Consider the following 18,203-nt stretch of genomic DNA (forward strand, 5'->3'; position numbering starts at 1 on the left):
CAACTAACTTTTGAACTTGGTGCACAATTATTTGAACAATTAGCTTATGTTCTTTTTATCTTATTTTTTTTATATATATGTGTCTGTGTGTGTGTGTGTGTTTTAGATGAAAGGTTTGGCACTAAGCAACTCTGAAGTGATTCGGCAAGTTCACAACAGTTTTGCCAGGTAACAAAAATTGTGCATGTTACAAATCTTTAAAATTCAGTTACCTTTTTTTTCTTTCATTTCAGCATTTTCTCTCTTTACCTTTTAGACAACAAATGTTTGAGTTTGATGCAAAGTCATCAGCAAAAGAAGAAGATGCATTTCACTTCGTAAGCTATGTTCCTGTTAATGGAAGGCTATATGAGCTAGATGGATTAAGAGAAGGACCAATTGATTTAGGTAAATTAAGTTCACCCTTAAATAGGTTTTGCAGAAGGTAGGAATCTTTTGTATTTAGTCTTAACTGTCCCTCTGCTCTTGTGGAAAAATACAACATCCAAGGTAGATCCCAGCATCAGGTGACATGGCCACGTGTCTTGGTAAGAGCCACTATAGCTCCTTCTCCCAGCCTTACAGGAAAAATGAGTCTATTCACAAATCATTATTCTGAGTATTGGGGCCATTAAGTTACTTGAGTATTACTAATGGCCCTCACTTAGCCCGAGTATGTTAGTAATACAGATTTATGCTTCGTATTTCTAAGTTCAAATTAAAGATGTTAAGTAGCGTGTATTTCACTAATCAAATAGTTGATGCATTATTACATCGACTATTTGATTAGGCAATGGGCCACCCCGGCATTTCAAAGGGGCAGTGTCGCACGGAGCCTGGGACTCCAGCTGACTCTGGCTCTGTGAGGCTGTAGTGGCGATTCAAAGGGGTAGTGCCTCAGCGCTAATCCCGGGCTTAGCACCATAGAGAACCTGGGGTTAGCTGGGGACTCCAGCTGACGCTGGGCTTCCTATGGCGCCGCTGCTTTGAAGAATCCCCCTCTTTGAAGAATCTCCCGATAGAGGCAGCAAGGGGGGAAGCAACTAGTCGACTAGTCCTTAACATCCCTAGTTCAAATACAAGAGTGATATATGCATACAAATGGAATAATCATATTCAGGAGATTACAACCTTTCCATTGACCCCTCACGTAAGTATTTCACATAAAGCATATTCTGATTGTGTCAAGGAGGGGCAAAGGGACTTCCGGGAGCCGGATCTGGCCTGCTACGCTGGTGGATCCGGTCCATAGCTGCCCTGCTGCTCCTCCGCCCCAAGGCCAATCGAGACCTGGGGATGGGAGCGCATGAAGTCTCCTCCCCCTAACCAGGGACATGCAGTGGCTAGAGAGAAATACCAGTTGTTTTAAAACAGCTGGTGATTCTGTCTTGCAGAATGCACCTGGCAGGGTGGGGGCAGGGGGTGAGAGACTTTGTGTAAGTGTTCCCCAGGTCCTGATTGGCCTGGGGGTGGAGGGAGCATGTGATCTCCTCCCGCTGTGGTGCCTAGAGGGAACTGCCAGCTGTTTAAAACAGCTGGCAATTTTCTCTGGGCACCAGAAGGGGGCAGGGAGACTTCACAAGCTCCCCCATCCCCCGGCCAGTCAGGATCTGTGGAGCAGGGGGAAGCATGAGTATCTTGGCCCCGCCTCTTCCATTTGAGGCTCTGTCCCTTCCAGGGTGGCCTGGGGTCACCTGAGAATTTTCTGAAGTGGACCCCTTTTAAAAATTATTACCCACACATGAGTTATATCATATTCATTTTCATATGCATATTTTCTTAAAGCATATTGAATGCCTCATCACACAAAGAACTTTTTTCCCTTTTAAAATCTACTTCAGCTCTATCACTTTTCTAAATATTATTCAGTAGAATATTAGAGTATTAAAAAGAGCCAGCAATTAACTTTCTATTTCCAAAAGATCAGTTTGCACAATTAAGTATTGTTATTCTTCAGAGAAAATAAACTCTTAGTAGCTTTTGTAAATGAATATTCAGAGGCTGAATTGTCAGTCTTGAATTTTCAGCAAACCTGATTTTTTTTTTTTTTTTTTTTACCTTTTATGTGTCCTATCCAGGTGCCTGTAATCAAGATGATTGGATCAGTGCTGTCAGGCCTGTTATAGAGAAACGAATACAAAAGTAAACATCAAGGGTGTTTTTAATGAACATACATGTATAGCAAAAGAACCAATTCCTAACTTTCCTTGATATTAAAAGTAGAGTTTTCTTTTTTTTATTTTTGTTTAGCATTCTAAAAACAAGCTCAGGCAGTCGTGGGCAGCCTGTAGCCCAGGGTCCACATATGGCCCACCAGGGTTCTGTGCGTGGCCTGTGGGACATTTTGTTTACCTGGCCCATGCACGTGGTTGCCAGATTCTGCCGGTTTCTGTCCGCTTAGTATTGTTTTCTACCGGTATTACTAAAGTGACATGCATATAAAGCAAGAGCACTTGAAGTGTGTGCTGATTGTACCCAACATTGACACTGAGAGCCATGCACTCCCTCTGCATACAATCAAAGCATTGCTATGGTTCAGTCTGCACACCTCGCTAATTCTAAGTGTATGCAAGTGCAGTTAGTAAAACTACCCTATCCAGGGATACCGTCTTTGTTGTGACAATCTTGCAGCCCACTGACATGAAGGAGGGCTACTTGTGACTCACTCGCTAGCCTACATTACCCATGACTGAGCTAGGGCTATCCATTTTCCTAACTTCTTATCCCTCCTTCTCAAATCACAGCTCCAAAACACCAACTTATTTTGTTACAGAGGACAGCTCCTGAAGGATACTCTTACATTTTATATTTTGAAAAGCAGTTAACTGTCAGATAAGCAGAAAACATTAACATTTAAGCTTAATGTGGGAAAATAAAGTTTGCATAGGTTCAGTAAAAGGTACTACAAGTTACACCTCTGTAAACTGGAATTCTCTGGTACAGTGACATTCTTGGTCTATTGTGCGGCTTAGCTAGGCTGGGGTGTGGGGAGCCGGGAGCCAGTGTGTGGCTCAGCTGTGCTTCAGGTGTGCGAGCTGGTGTGCAGCTCAGTTGGGCTACAAGGGTAGGGGTGGAAGCTGTCATGTGGCTCAGCTGGGCTGCTGGGGGAGCCAGGAAGCCCATAAAGAGGTGGGGAGGGGGGGCGGTGTGGGGGGTGACTAGCAGCGGGAGGGGACACGGGGGGGGGGGGAGGGGACAGGACACAGAAATGACCTACCCTGGTCTGGCAAAACCCCTTGTTTGAGACCAGTCAGGTCCTGGGGGTGTTGAATCACAGAGGTCCAATTTGTACTGGACTAATTGCCATATTTAGTGCTGTTTTAATTCAGTGCAGTCATCTATGATGTAATTTTGTTCCATAAAAAGAGTGGAACAATATCCACAACTTTATTTCATAATTTATTATCTCATGTGAAATGTTAATGTTTGCATTTTTTTTTTTTACTTGTTTTATTTTTACAATTAAGAAACCATAGAGGATTTTTGTTTTACTTATTTTTTGTGTGGAGCTGTTGTGCAAATGATTGTAATTATAAAAAAGGCTGTTGTCTTCTTTTAGATACAGTGAAGGGGAGATAAGATTTAACCTTATGGCCATTGTGTCTGACAGAAAAATGATATATGAGCAGAAAATAACAGAATTACAGCAGCAACTTTCAGAGGTAAGATATGATATTTAAATAATGCAATAGTTCAATACCACTGCCACTTTGGAGGATTATAAAAAAAAATTAATCACCTCCAGGACCTAATTGATGTTAAACACAGAGCATTCAAAACCTAGCATTTGTCTCAGCAGAAGAAACATGATTACAAGCTTACCAAAGTACAACAAAGAATTAGAGTCCTTAAAAACAACTGTTGGAGAGACAAAGTAAAGGAAATACAGTCATGAGTTCTTCAACACCATGGCAATCTATGGACCATCAAAACAGGGTGTCAATCCCCTGTAATTAGTAGACGGGACATTGTTTGTCAAGACCAAAGATGGCATCAATAGCTGGTAGCAGGAATACTTCAGCCATCTGTTCAACTGTGGTGCAACTATCGATGACAGCATTTTCAACATGATCACCAGTCTACCTGTCCATGTCGATATGGATCGTGAACCCTCCATCTGCGAGATCCAAGCAGCCACAAAAAAGATGATAGACAGCAAGGCCACAGGCACTCACTGAATCCTTGCTAAGATCTTCAAACAGGGAGGGTCTTGCCTATATTCCTTCATTTTGATGATCTAGGAAACCATTCCCAGCGAACTCAGAGACGCCATCATAGAGACCATCTTTAAGAGGGTGATGGGACAGCCTGTGGATAGACTGATCACCTTGCTTTCAACTGCAGGTAAAATTCTCATCCAAGTCCTTCTGAAGTGTCTCCTTCCACTGGCTGAAGAAGTCCATCTGGTGTCACAACACGGCTTCTGTCCAGGGTGAGGAACGACTCATGATCTTTTCTGCCTGCCTTATACAAGAGAGATCGACGATGAAATCTGCCACCAAATCTCTAGTATGGCTTATGGACGTTTACGGAGGTGAGTCTTCAATGACTGTGACATCAAGAGGCAGACCAAGATCAATGTCTACCATGCCGTATTCATCCTAACATTGCTATACGGAGCTGAAGCCTGAACTCCCTACAGACAGCATATTAAAGATCTGGAGAAATTCCATCACAGGTACCTGAGGAGAATACTGGGCATCATGTGGCAGAGCAGACCAACATGAGTGTCCTTGTAGAGGCTGATTCTTGCAGCATTGAGGTAGTAATTGCCCACAGGCAGGTCCCATGGTCAGGATGCCTAACATACGTTTGCCCAAACAGATTTTCTGGCTCAGCTGATGAGCAGTTGAGGTCTCGTGGTGGGCAGAGGAACCAGAGATGTCCTTAAGAACACGTTAGTAAAATGCGACATTGATTTTTCTATGGAAGGTACTGACACCTGGGAGAGAGTGGTGGAGGAATGGGTAACCTGGAAGACCACCATCAAGAACAGTACCTGATGCTTTGAGATCAAGTGTTGGTTCCATGAAGATCAGAGTCGCCAGTGTAAGGCCCCACTGGGATCGGTGCTGATGGAGATAGAGACCTCATGTGCAGCCACTGCCAGAAAGTATTCCTTCCCAGAATTGGCCTAATGTCTCATCTTTGCACTCATCAGTTATAGGTGTCCAGGGGGAAATATTACTCAATTTGAAGGATTGCAGAGAGAGATATTTTGCAACTAATCATTCTATTCATGCCCCATGAAGAGGGGAGGAGGTAGAAAAACAACACTCTGCCCTGGCAGTGATTTTACTCCACAAAGTAATAAGTTACAGTTCAGAGGCTATGAAGTCTGGAGGATAGGGACATAATTCAAAATGACCTTAGCAAGTTAGAGAAATGGTCAGAGGTAAACAGGATGAGGTTTAATAAAGAGAAATGCAAAGTGCTCCACTTAGGAAGGAACAATCAGTTCCATACATACAAGATGGGAAGCGACTGTCTAGGAAGGAGCATGGCAGAAAAGGATCTAGGGGTCATAGTGGACCACAAGTTGAATATGAGTCAACAGTGTGATGCTGTTGCAAAAAAAGCAAATATGATGCTAGGTTATATCAACAGGTGTGTTGTAAGCAAAACTCGTGAAGTCATTCTGCCGCTCTACTCTGCACTAGTTAGGCCTCAGCTGGAGTACTGTGTCCAGTTCTGGGCGCCACATTTCAAGAAAGATGTGGAGAAATTGGAAAGGGTACAGAGATGAGCGACAAGAATGATTAAAGGTTTAGAGAACATGACCTATGAAGCCAGGCTTCATGAACTAGGCTTGTTTAGTTTAGAAAAAAGAAGATTAAGGGGGGGACATGATAGCGGTTTTCAAATATCTAAAAGGGTGTCACAAGGAGGAAGGAGAAAATTTGTTCCTCTTGGTTTCTGAGGACAGGACAAGGACTAATGGGCTTAAAGTGCAGCAGGGGAGGTTTAGATTGGACATTAGGAAAAAATTCCTAACTGTCAGGGTGGTCAAATATTGGAATAAATTGCCAAGGGAGGTGGTGGAATCTCCCTCTCTGGAGATATTTAAGAACAGGTTAGATAGACATCTGTCAGGGATGGTGTAGACGGAGCTTGGTCCTGCCTTGAGGGCGGGGGGCTGGACTCGATGACCTCTTGAGGTACCTTCCAGTCCTATTATTCTGTGATTCTAAGTCTGCTGTGAACTTCATGTTGCTATTGATTTTTCTATGGAAGGTACTCAGATATTTTGTTTATAGCAATGTTATACCTATATGTTTAATTCTACTGCGGTTCATGAGAGAACCGAAAATCTTAATTTAGGAAATACTGGTATAAACATTGTATAGATAAGACTTCTCATAAAATTCTAACTTTGCTATTCATTTTACTCTTTAAGGAAGAGCCCATGGATACAGACCAGAGTAGTAATATGTTAAGTTCTATTCAGTCAGAAGTTGCAAAATATCAGATGTTAATTGAAGAAGAGAACCAAAAACTAAAAAGATACAAGGTATGTTTAGGGCTTTTTGTTTGCTTTTTTTGTTTTCACAATAGAGCTCTCAAGACTCTAATGAAGAGCAAGTCCTGGAAATAACGCCAATTTCATGCTTCTTCACATCAGGGCTGGAGGAATTAAAATGGTATTAACAAGGCACTGCACTTGAATTATTGGTTTGTTCACTTACCATCTTTCTTTCTAGATCCCCAGGATATTTTTTATCTACTCTCTCTTTATTTGGATCATAAAATGGTCACATTTTCTTATGTATATTTTCTCTGAATCATCCTCTATACTGGTTTCTCTTCCTAATTGAATGTATGTATGCATAAAATTAATCAGACAACTCCTGGGAAGAGACAGTTCCATGTGCTGCAAGATGTTCTAACTATAGTCTTCAATAATTCTGCCACCTTTTATTTCTCAGAGTTTTTATTCTTTTTGGTCTAGTGATTTTTAGGAGTATTGAGGGGAGTCATCTCTCTGAATTCCTTATAAGATTTATATTTCTAATGCCTTTCCCATCTTTCTTTGTTTTATTAGGGTATGTTTTATGTTTTTGAAAAACATTGTTACCCAGCTGATGAGAAGTGTATACTAGAGTGGCGATGAACTATAGAGCAATGAAAGTACTTAGCTGTTTATGTTCTACATTTGCTTCTCTATATCAGGATACATCTGTGATCTCTGAATATGACCTAAAAACCGCTTGCATTTTTTGGTTTTAAATTAGGTACAGATGTGAGATTTTTACACTGTTTACAAATGAGTAGAGCATATTTTTATTAGTCACTTTTTGAAGTCCCACTCCTAGCTTTTGATGAATAGAATGAAGTGCAGAAGAAGTGAGGTAGTAAAGTTTGCAGATGATACCAAACTGTTTAGGATAGTCAAGACAGAAGCAGACTGTGAGGGACTCCAAGAAGATCTCACCAAACTGAGTGATTGGGCAACAAAATGGCAAATGAAATTTAATGTGGATAAGTGTAAAGTAAAGCACATCAGGAAAAATAACCCCAACTATACGTACAGTATGATGGGGGCTAATTTGGTTACGACAAATCAGGAAAGAGATCTTGGAGTTATCGTGGACAGTTCTCCGAAAACTTCCACACAAGAGTGCAGCGGTGGTCAAAAAGGCAAATAGCATGCTAGGAATTATTAGGAAAGGGATAGAAAATAAGACCCAGAATATCTTACTGCCCCTGTATAAAACTATGGTACGCCCACATCTTGAATACTGTGTACAGATGTGGTCTCCTCACCTCAAAAAAGATATTTTGGCCTTGGAAAGGGTTCAGGAAAGGGCAATTAAAATGATTAGGGGTTTGGAACGGGTCCCATATGAAGAGAGGTTAAAGCGACTGGGACTTTTCAGTTTAGAAAAGAGGAGACTGAAGGGGGATATGATAGAGGTCTATAAAATCATGAGTGGTGTGGAGAGGGCCGATAAAGAAAAGTTATTTATTAGTTCCCATAATAGAAGAACTAGAGGACACCAAATTAAATTATTGGGTAGCAGGTTTAAAACTAATAAAAGAAAGTTCTTCTTCACACAGCGTGTAGTCACCCTGTGGAACTCCTTGCCAGAGGAGGCTGTGAAGGCTAGGACTATAATAGAGTTTAAAGAGAAGCTGGATAAATTCATGGAAGTTAGGTCCATAAAAGGCTATTAACCAGGGGATAAAATGGTGTCCTTGGCCTCTGTTTGTCAGAGACTGGAGAGGGATGGCAGGAGACAAATCGCTTGATCGTTGTCTTCGGTCCACCCTCTCTGGGGCACCTGGTGCTGGCCACTGTCGGTAGACGGGATACTGGGCTAGAAGGACCTTTGGTCTGACCCAGTACAGCCGTTCTTATGTTCTTATGTAAGAAGTTGGCATGTTTAACAGAGATTCTGGCTGTTTAACTTCTTACTTTATGGTAATCTGAATGCATTCTGATTCATAGAAATGGGGAAAGATTTTTGGGGTATGTCTGTAGTTTAGTTAGATACTCATGGCAGGCTTGGGGCAGTTGTTGATGTAGACTTTCAGGGCTGCAGTCTGGCCTCTAGCACTCTGCGATGTGAGAGGGTACCAGAGCCTATGCCTAAGCCTGAACATCTGCATGAGCAATTAAAACAGCCCTGTGAACCTGAGTCAGCTAGTGCACACTGGACAGTTATATCTTTGTTGATCAACCTTTGGAGCCAGTCACCATTGATTTCTGGAGATATAAAAGACACAACAAACAGGCAACTAGCTTCGTTGTTTTTTAACCTACAGAATACCAACTGTAGCATGTTTAGAGAAATACGAGAATGAGTGGGGTAACCTTGTAGGTTTGCCCTATCTTTAATCTCTATGCATCTCTCTTTGCTTCTTGCTGGATAGGATAGAACATTTATTTTAAATGTGTAAGATACTTCTAAAACTTTTTATTGAAGTGCATATCTGTACAGAATGAAATATTTTACCAGTTCTTTAAAGATGCAGGGTTTGTTAATTAAAACCTTTGCCACCTGTAAGAACATCAATTCTGTTTCTGTTCTGTATATACAGCCATTTGCCTAATTGCAGCATGCTATGATGTTTTAGGAGGATTTATCTCTGTAAATTACCTCTTGTATTGCATTTTGTCTAAAGCTTGAATGGGCAAATTATGGCCCATGGGCCAGATCCAACCCACCAAGCTGCCATATCCAGCCTGCAGGAGCCTCAGCCAGACCCCCTGTCTGCCCTGACCCCTCCCCACGTGTTGCTTGGAGCAGCTCTCTGAATGTTGCAAACATGGGGGAGGGGCAGGTAGGCTTCATGCACTGTTCCCACCCACAGAACAATCTCCCAGCTCCCATTGGCCAGTTTCCAGCCAATGTTTGCAGGACAGGCAGCGCACAATGTATCCCACCCCTCTCTAGGCTTCATAGCATACAGAGCAGTACATGGCCCCCAGCAGTCAGTGTAGATGCATGGAAGGCAGGGACCCTGCTTAGGAACCTGCCCCAGTTTACAACCCCTTGCACTCCCTTCTGCACCCCAATCTCATGCTGCAGGTCATAACTCCCTCCACTCAAACTCTCCCAAATCTCTCAATCCCCTCCTGCACCCCAGTCCCGTACAACAAGCTCCTGTCTGTACTCAACCTGTGTGGCTCTTTACCATTTACCAAATTCTTGGAGTGGCCCCCCTATCAAAAATTAATGCCCACCCCTTGTCTAAAGGAGCTTCTCCTCCCAATCTCCCTTGTCCAGCCCTGCTTCCGGTGGCCAGTTCCACCCCACCCCCACCAGTCTCCCCCGGCCAGCCCCACTCCCTCCAACCCCCTCCCAGCTGGCCAGTTTTTCTCCCGCTTCTCCTTCCGATCTCCCCAGGCCAGTCCTACTGCCCCCATCCAGCCCTGCTTCCGGAGGCTGGTTCTCCCGTCGTCCTCCTCCCGATCTCCCCTGGCCAGCCCCGCTTCTGCCGGCTGCTCCCCGTCCCCCGCGATCTCCCCCGACCAGCCCCGCTCCTCCTGACCCTCTCCCAGCCAGCCAATTCTCCCCCACTTCTCCTCCCGATCTCCCCTGGACAGCCCCGTTGCCCCCATCCAGCCCTGCTTCCGGAGGCTGGTTCTCCCATCCTCCTCTTCCCAATCTCCGACCTGCTTCTGCCGCCTGACCGCCGCTCCACCCTTGCATCTCTGCTGGACAGTCTCACTGCCCCCAACCCTGCTTCCTGGCAGCCGTTCCCTCGCCTCCCCCACCCAGCTCCTGTCTCCTCCAGGCAGCCATGCTGAGGCCCGGTATTTTTTTCCTGCGGCCCAGTACCGGGCTGCGGCCCATAGTTTGGGAAATGCTGTGCTAGGGAATATACAATTATGTAACAAACAGTTTCTGCTTTAAAGAGTTTACAGTTAAAGTATAAAACAGGAGATGGTGACCACAATGAACTTGTATTTGTTAGTATGATAAGTAGGATCTGCAACATACTAGCTGTGTGACCATCATCAGGTTGGGTGTGTTTTTTGGAAGATGGCATGGCAGATAAGTCTTAAGGGCAGTTTATTTTTGTGCCTTACAAACTTAGTGTAATGCATTGATTTTTTCTTTTAAGTACTCTAAACTTCACCATCTGAACTTGGTAAGGGGCTCAAAAAGAGAATGTAACCTTAAGAGAACTACTATAATGAGAGGGGGGAAATCCCTACTGTCTGACACATAGCAGTTCCATTAATGCCTGCAATTCATTTTCAGATTGAAAATATTAGAAGAAAACATAACTACCTGCCTTTCATCATGGAATTGTTAAAAACTTTAGCAGAACACCAACAGTTAATACCACTGGTAGAAAAGGTGAGCATCTCTTGAATTACTTTTAAAGAAGCAAGATAATTATGTATTGTACATGTTTTCTGAGTGAACAGAAATGTAGCTGTGCTTCTAAAACTGGAACTGTAAATGGAAAGGGTGTATTTGGTTAAACTTGCTATGTGAGGTTAAATGGCAAGCATATATGGGGATTCCCCTCTCTCCCCTCCCCCTCGCCCCCGTATTTTGAAGATACAGTTGCTCACCAAGATGGGGGGAGACATACTCTGTTCGGCATGAGCCCCAGGGAGTGTCTTTCCGATAGCCCAAAGTCCTCTAATGCTGGAAAAGCAAAGAGCATTTCAATAAAAACTATGTTAGTGACATGGAAGACAAAAGGAATCACAGAGACTGCTGGCTGACGTTGCATGAGGAAGCCTTACTAAAGGGCCAATCTACACTAGAAAGGAGTGCAGCAGTGTCATTGTAGCATGTCTGGGGAAGACACTGTACATAAAGGAGAGAGATCTCCCATCACATCTGGTGAGGATGCTCTCTGCCAAGGGGAGAGAGCTCTCCCATTGGCATAATAAAATTATCTCCCCAAGGGCAGTAATTGTCAGCAGGAGAAGCTCTGCGGCTAACTTAGTGCTGTCCAAACTCAGGCGTAGGTCTGTGTAACTTGTGTCGTTCTGAGGGTAGCTTACACACACCCCAGAGCAACATAGGATATGTTATCTCCAAGGGGAACAGAGAAAGCTAAAACTTAGTCACACACAAGGCTATATAGCTGTTGTCTTATTATTACAGACTAGGTCCTGAAGTCTATGTAAAACTGATTTATATATCTGTGAACACTAGATGGCAACCCATGTGTGGCTATATTGGTACATAGGGGGGAATCATGTTCTACATTTGCTTTGATCTTTCTTGAATGTATTGATTTGTCAACTTTTTGCTTTTTCCTTTCTATGCTGCTTCCAGTTATAGCCATGATTTACTGTTAAACATGCCTTGAAATAAGCTTTAAATCAAGGCTGTAATGTTTCAGTATTCTCTCTGGTAAGATCATTAAACTGTAAAGTTATTCAGACAGATGACTTAATTGGGATTTTTATCATGTTATTGGCTTGCACATGTGACTTGTACTGAATATAATCTGTATCCCCTATGTTGGACTCTTAAGATAAATAGCTATTTGTTCAGCTTGACAAGCTTTTCCATTTAGTTGAACATTTGGGTTTGGGTGAGGAAAATTTATGAGCCCACGTCTGCGTGGGCAGATCATTGCTTTACCAGTTGTCATTAGGACAGCTATTTTGAGGTGATGGTATGTTTATCTTTGCCACTTCCTAGTGTTTTGTTTAATATTTTTACCTTAGATATAGACAGAGAAACTCTGAATTAAGTAGTTAGGCCTCACTTCTGTTTACATATGCAAACATGAAGGAACTTTCTTACAGTTAGTTTAACTTTGACCCAGAGAAATTAAGCCAACTTTGATTTTTCTTGTTTTGAATTAAACTATGTATTTAGTGGTCTTGTGTTAGCAACTGTAGTGCATGGTTTTTGTATGAAGTTACATATCATTGGTTGAATCTCTGTGGTCCAGGACTCTCTGGTCAAGCAACAATGATGGTCTGGTAGTTTCTATATTTTTCATCCTCTGTTCTTCTTGATGAAGCAAAACATCAGTAGAAATATCTTTTTTTTTAACTTTAGACCAGATCAGCTGACGATTCCTCACTTGAGCTCATTCTCTGCGTGTGACTTATGATTCTTCCCACAGCACCAAAAGTGATATTCATAGAAATATGATTTGTCAGCTGGAGAATAAAGTACATGAGCAGATGATCACCAGAGCATTAATAATTTTATTGTTGGGTATCTCCTCCTTAGTTATGTGGGAAAGAAATAGATGCTTAAGACTAAACTGTCTTTAAGTAAAGTATTGTTTCTTCAGAATTTTCCACAAGAAGTCAAGAGCTCATTAACCTGCTTTGCGTTAATATAAGCTCATGCCCAGAGATGTTCTTAAGATATAGTAATTACATGTCCAGCAATCAACAAGCTTTCACATTGTTTAAATGGTTTTTGTTGGGACGTGTTATAGTAAATTCTCACCATTCATGATAGATGCATTCCTGACACCACTGAGAATAGTGAAATCTGCGAATTCCAAGGAAGGGGAAACAGATTAAGTGCTCCCTTTCGCCGTGGCTCCCAGCCACAATGGTTACTCCCTGTGGCTCCTGAGCTCACCATGGGGACCAGGAGCTGCGGGGAGCTTCCTGCAGGAGCTGGGAGCCATGGGGAGCTCACTACAGGGAGACCCTGACCCGCAGGCCAGGGATGGGGTACAATGGAGGGGAGAGAAGAGACCTGCAAATAGCAATTCCGCAAATTGTGAAGGTCTCCTGCATTTTATTATATGTTCCAGGAGATAAGACACTCATATATTTTCAGCTGCAACAAAAGTAGGCAGTATTCTTATCATAGTCTAATATGCTCTCTATTTTTTACCTTCTAGGCAAAGGAGAAACAGAATGCCAAGAAAGCTCAGGAGGCAAAGTGAAGATAATTTTGGAAGAAAAATACATACAATAATGTGCTTCTGACCTTGTTTTCATGAAACAACCCTACAAGACTTTAATGAATTTAAATTTGTCCAGTGCACATTTGACAATTGTAACAAAATATGTTTGGTATCATATGTACGGGTCTATAAATCTCCTCCCCTTGCATCATGTGCATGTAGTAACTACTAAGCAACGTTTAGAGTCTCTTGATCAAATTCTGTTATTTAACTGTTGTTTCAGATCAGTTCCTCATACCTTATTGGAAAGTAGAACTGCCATTGTTAGAGATCTAAAAATGTGCAAATATGAAATTATATTGTATCCTGTAGTAAGGAACTTGGATTTCTAATGATGCAGAGAGTGCTAGAATTTTAAAATAATAATTTGGCTTTCTCTATTCACCACCATTAAGAGTTATTATAGTCTCTGACTCTTCATCAGCTTCCCTCATGTCTTTGTTTTTATGAACGTTGACTAATTTTTTTACAGAGTGAAAAGTCTGAATTTAGCTGTAAACCATTTGCAAAGACCAATGTGTAATCTCAAAAGACCTGCATTGCTTTAGTAGAAAAAATAATAAATATTCCCATTTTTATTTTGGCAAATTTTCTTCGGGTCATATTTTGTAACCCAATGTTAGTATTTTGGATAGGATAGTACTTGTATATGGTCAGGAAGCCAAGATTTCATTGAACTTGCAACACGTAAGTTCACAATTTTGGTTTTAGGAGGTAATATTTCTGGAGTTTTAGTTTTAAATCTTGAAAACCTACACTTTGGTAGGTTTGTGGGATTTTCTTGACCAATGAGGGAGATATATTGTTCAGTCACTCCCTTTCCCCAAAATGTAAGAGAATTAAATGTATGGAAAACTTAAAATGCCGACGTTTCAGTGATGACCTCAGTCCACACCATATGAAAACTAGCATTGGAATTACTGTTATGATGATTGTGCTTTAAATCTCAGAGTGAGAGTGGAAAGTGTTTTCTGTGATAACATATGTGATGCCATGGTTAAAGTGTTTTGGAATTGTGGAACAGATTTACATGTCTTCTCTTCTATTTGCCTACCTATACGGTATTAATCTGAACTGATTTGCTCAGCCTAATTTTGAATAACTCAATGATTCTGCCACTAATTTAGGAAGAATCCCATACCTTCTTTCTCTTCCCTCAGTCTAACGTATATGTGTGTGTGTATGTGTGTTTCATGCTTTGTCCTTATTATGATTATTATGATTATTATTGTTGGTTTTTATCAGGGCTCGCCAAACCTTGCTCGCCAGCTGCGCTGTCCGGCGATCTGCGCATGTGCAGATCGTTCTGCACATGCGCAGATCACCCGAACCCGGCTCTTCCGGGTTGCAGTCTACTCGCCACGGGCAGGTAGATTGCATTATTTGTCAAGCCCTGATTATTATTATTATTATTTATTATTAATTATGCTTATTCTGAAACTTTCCTTGTTCTTTTTTTAAGAAAGCTGTGTGGTCAAAACACACTGATTACAATGATGAATATTTTGTACTGTCTTTTAAAAAGGCAGTATATAATGAAAGAATTAAATACCTTTTGAAGGGATATCAGAGGCTAATGTTTATGTTTTGGTCCCCACTTAGATGTCTTAATTAAGAAATACGGTAAAATCAATTTAAGAAAAGACACACATGCCTTAGAAAAGGAAGGCAACATATTTAAAACAAGTAGAAGAAAATAGTTTTACATAACCTGCTTCAGGCGTATCTCCTTCGGCTGTAATTTCCTTTGATATCATGTGTGTTGCAGAGCAGGTTTGCTCTTTCTTTGGGGAGATATTTAAGGAAATACAGAAAAACCTGACTAAACTGCTAATGCAGTGCTACTGTCTCTGTGTCTCTCAACTCCCTGTGCACATAATTTGAACAATGCACGCTAACCCATAGATATTTATTTTTCATGTTGATTGTCCCTTGTGTCCGTCTTTTTCTTGGATCAAAGCATTCATATTAGCAGGGGCCAACATTAACATTGTATACACCCTGTAGATGATAATGTGGTATTTCTATTTCCTTAACTCATAATGATGAGAGACGAGAAACCCATGGATGGATTTTATAATTGCTTTGCTCCATCAGAAGAAGGAAAGATTCTGCTGCCGCCTGCTTCCCTCCTCCCTAATGCTGAAGGTTTATGCCATTCCATTGCACTTAAAAGTGAATGCTCTATTGAAGTATAATATCTTTGTTTTCCTGATAGGAAATGAGGGTATGTCTACACTACAAAGTTAATTCGAACCAACGGACGTTAGTTCGAATTAACTTTGATAGGCGCTACACTAGCGCTCCGCTAGTTTGAACTTAATTCGAACTAGCGGAGCGCTTAGTTCGAACTAGGTAAACCTCATTCCATGAGGACTAAGCCTAGTTCGAACTTACTAGTTCGAATTAAGGGGTATGTAGCCTCTTAATTCGAACTAATGGGAGGCTAGCCCTCCCCAGCTTTCCCTGGTGGCCACTCTGGGCACCATCAGGGAAACTCATATGCCCCCCTCCTGGCCCCGGAGCCCTTAAAGGGGCACGGGCTGGCTACGGTGCCTGTGCCAGGTGCAAGCCTGCCAGCACCCAGCCAGCAGATCCTGCACCTGGCACGGCTCGAGCCACCCACCCGATGCCCCCCAGCCCTCCGCCTCTTCCCAGGACCAGGCTGGCGGCTCTCGGGAGCCTGCCCAGGACCGCAAGAGGCAGGCACCCGCCTGGTCTAGTGCAGACATCGTGGACCTCGTCCACGACCTCCGAACTAGGCACAGGAAAGTGGCCGTCTAGGGCAGGAGAGCTGCCAGCCTGGCCACCCAGGAGCAGGTGTGCATGAAAATCAGGGTGGTCCAGTGAGACCCCCGACCATGAGCCCTGAGCTTACAATGGCCGTCCTGGGTCAGACCAAAGGTCCATCTACTCCAGTAGCCTGTCTGCCGACAGCGGCCAGCCCTAGGTACTCTGGAGGGGATGGACCAAAGACAGTGACCAAGCCATTTGTCTCGTGCCAAACCTCTCCAGCCTTCCACAAACTTTGGGCAGGGACACCATTTCTATCCCCTGGCTAATACCACTCCATGGACCCAACCTCCATGACTTGATCTAACTTCTCTTTAAACTCTGTTCTAGTTCTAGCCTTCACAGCCTCCTGCAGCAAGGAGTTCCACAGGTTGACTCTTTGCTTTGTGAAGAACAACTTTCTGTTACTAGTTTGAAGCCTGCTACCTATTCCTTTCCTTTGATGTCCTCTAGTCCTTCTATTATGGGAACTAATGAAGAACTTTTCTTTATGCACCCTTTCCACACCACTCATGCTTTTCATATCCCCCCTCCGTCTCCTCTTCTCTAAGCTGAAAAGTCCTAGTCTCTTTAGCCTCTCTTCATATGGGACCTGTTCCAAACCCCTGATCATTGTAGTTGCCCTCCCCTCTCCCAGCTTCTCTCTTCCCTTCTCCCACCTCTTTTTCCCAGTCTCCCCCAGTTTTGTTCAATAAAGAGAGATTCTATTTTTGAACACACATTTTCTTTATTTTGTACATCAGGAAGGGGGGCTAGGGAAGGGTAAGTGGAAGGAGGGGAGGGAGGAATGGGGTACGCGCCCCCGATGGGGAGGACTGGGCTGGCTCTGCGGGCTTCTGGAGGTGGAACCTCTCTTGCAGCCCCCTAATTGCCCCCTCCCCCCGGATGGCAGCCTGTGGCAAGTGCAGCCGGGGTGATGGCAGAGTGCTGTGATGTTCCGCGTGTGGGCACTCAGGGCACTCCAAGCCAGGACTGCTTTGCAAGCGGGGAACCCTGAGAACTGTCTGTCCAGAGTGGGGGTCGGGTCCCTTTAAGCACAGCCCTCGGCTAGCCTGAGACAGCAGCTCCACGCTCGTAAGTCCTCATCTGATGCCCTGTCGGCACTGCTTCTGGCCATCCTTAACCTCTGTTCAGGGTCCACTCTATGTGGACATGCTAGTTCGAATTAGCAAAACGCTAATTCGAACTAGTTTTTAAGTCTAGCTGCGCTAATTCGAATTAGCTTAGTTCGAATTAACTAATTCGTACTAAGTTAGTTCGAATTAGCGCTGTAGTGTAGACATACCCTGAGGGAGGATGAAAGCTAGTGCCTGATAGGAATGTAAAATTTCGATAATTTAACTAATCAAAGAGGTGATGCAATTTGCATTGACTATTTGATTAGTCGATAAGGGCGCTTCCGCCACTACATGTCAAAGGCGAAAGCGCGTGGGGAGCATGGGGCCAATGGGGGACTCTGCCACGGGGAGCAGGGGGCATTTCAAAGCAGCAGCGCTGCATGGAGCCCAGGTTCAGCAGGGGACTCCCAGCTGACCCTGGGCAGCATGCGGCATTTAAAAGCGGCAGCCCCACGTGGAGCATGGGGTCTGACCCCAGGCTCCATGCGGTGCTACTGCTTTGAAGCACCCTTTCTCTTTCTCCTCCCTTGCTGCCTCTTTCTGATAGAGGCAGCAAGGTGGGAGGGAAGTGTCTAGTCGACTAGTCATACGCATCCCTAGGCTACATCTACACTACAAGTTTTCTCGGCAGACAATATGCTAATGAGTGACTCATTTGCATGAGTTGTGATCTCATTTGCATTATTCTGCTGATCTGTTTTAGAACATAAGAATGGCAATACTGGGTCAGACCAAAGGTCCATTTAGCCCAGAAGTCTGTCTGCTGACAGTGGCCAGAGCCAAGTGCCCTGGAGGGAGTGGACCGAAGACAGTGATCAAGCGATTTGTCTTGTGCCATCCATCTCTAGCCTCTGACAGACAGAGGCCAGGGACACCATTTGCGCAAAAAACCCGTGATATTTCACTTTTACAGCTGTATTTTTGGCACTGCACATAAGATTTCAACTGGCC

General features: G+C 43.3%; 1 protein-coding gene across 4 annotated transcripts in view; it reads left to right on the plus strand.

The window, feature by feature from the left end:
* UCHL5 (ubiquitin C-terminal hydrolase L5) overlaps nt 1–13,929 on the plus strand; it is a 37,914-nt gene extending 23,985 nt beyond the window's left edge. For all 4 annotated transcript variants that reach the window (XM_075936732.1, XM_075936735.1, XM_075936734.1 and 1 more), the window contains 7 exons: nt 107–168; nt 257–387; nt 2,058–2,121; nt 3,539–3,641; nt 6,377–6,490; nt 10,692–10,790; nt 13,276–13,929. In XM_075936732.1, the coding sequence (XP_075792847.1) occupies nt 107–168; nt 257–387; nt 2,058–2,121; nt 3,539–3,641; nt 6,377–6,490; nt 10,692–10,790; nt 13,276–13,320 (618 nt within the window). In that variant the 3' untranslated portion in view covers nt 13,321–13,929. The remainder of the gene's footprint in view (nt 1–106; nt 169–256; nt 388–2,057; nt 2,122–3,538; nt 3,642–6,376; nt 6,491–10,691; nt 10,791–13,275) is intronic.
* The last annotated feature ends 4,274 nt before the right edge of the window (nt 13,930–18,203 follow it).

Source organism: Pelodiscus sinensis, chromosome 9 (assembly GCF_049634645.1).
Source record: "Pelodiscus sinensis isolate JC-2024 chromosome 9, ASM4963464v1, whole genome shotgun sequence".
Classification (NCBI taxonomy): domain Eukaryota; kingdom Metazoa; phylum Chordata; order Testudines; family Trionychidae; genus Pelodiscus; species Pelodiscus sinensis.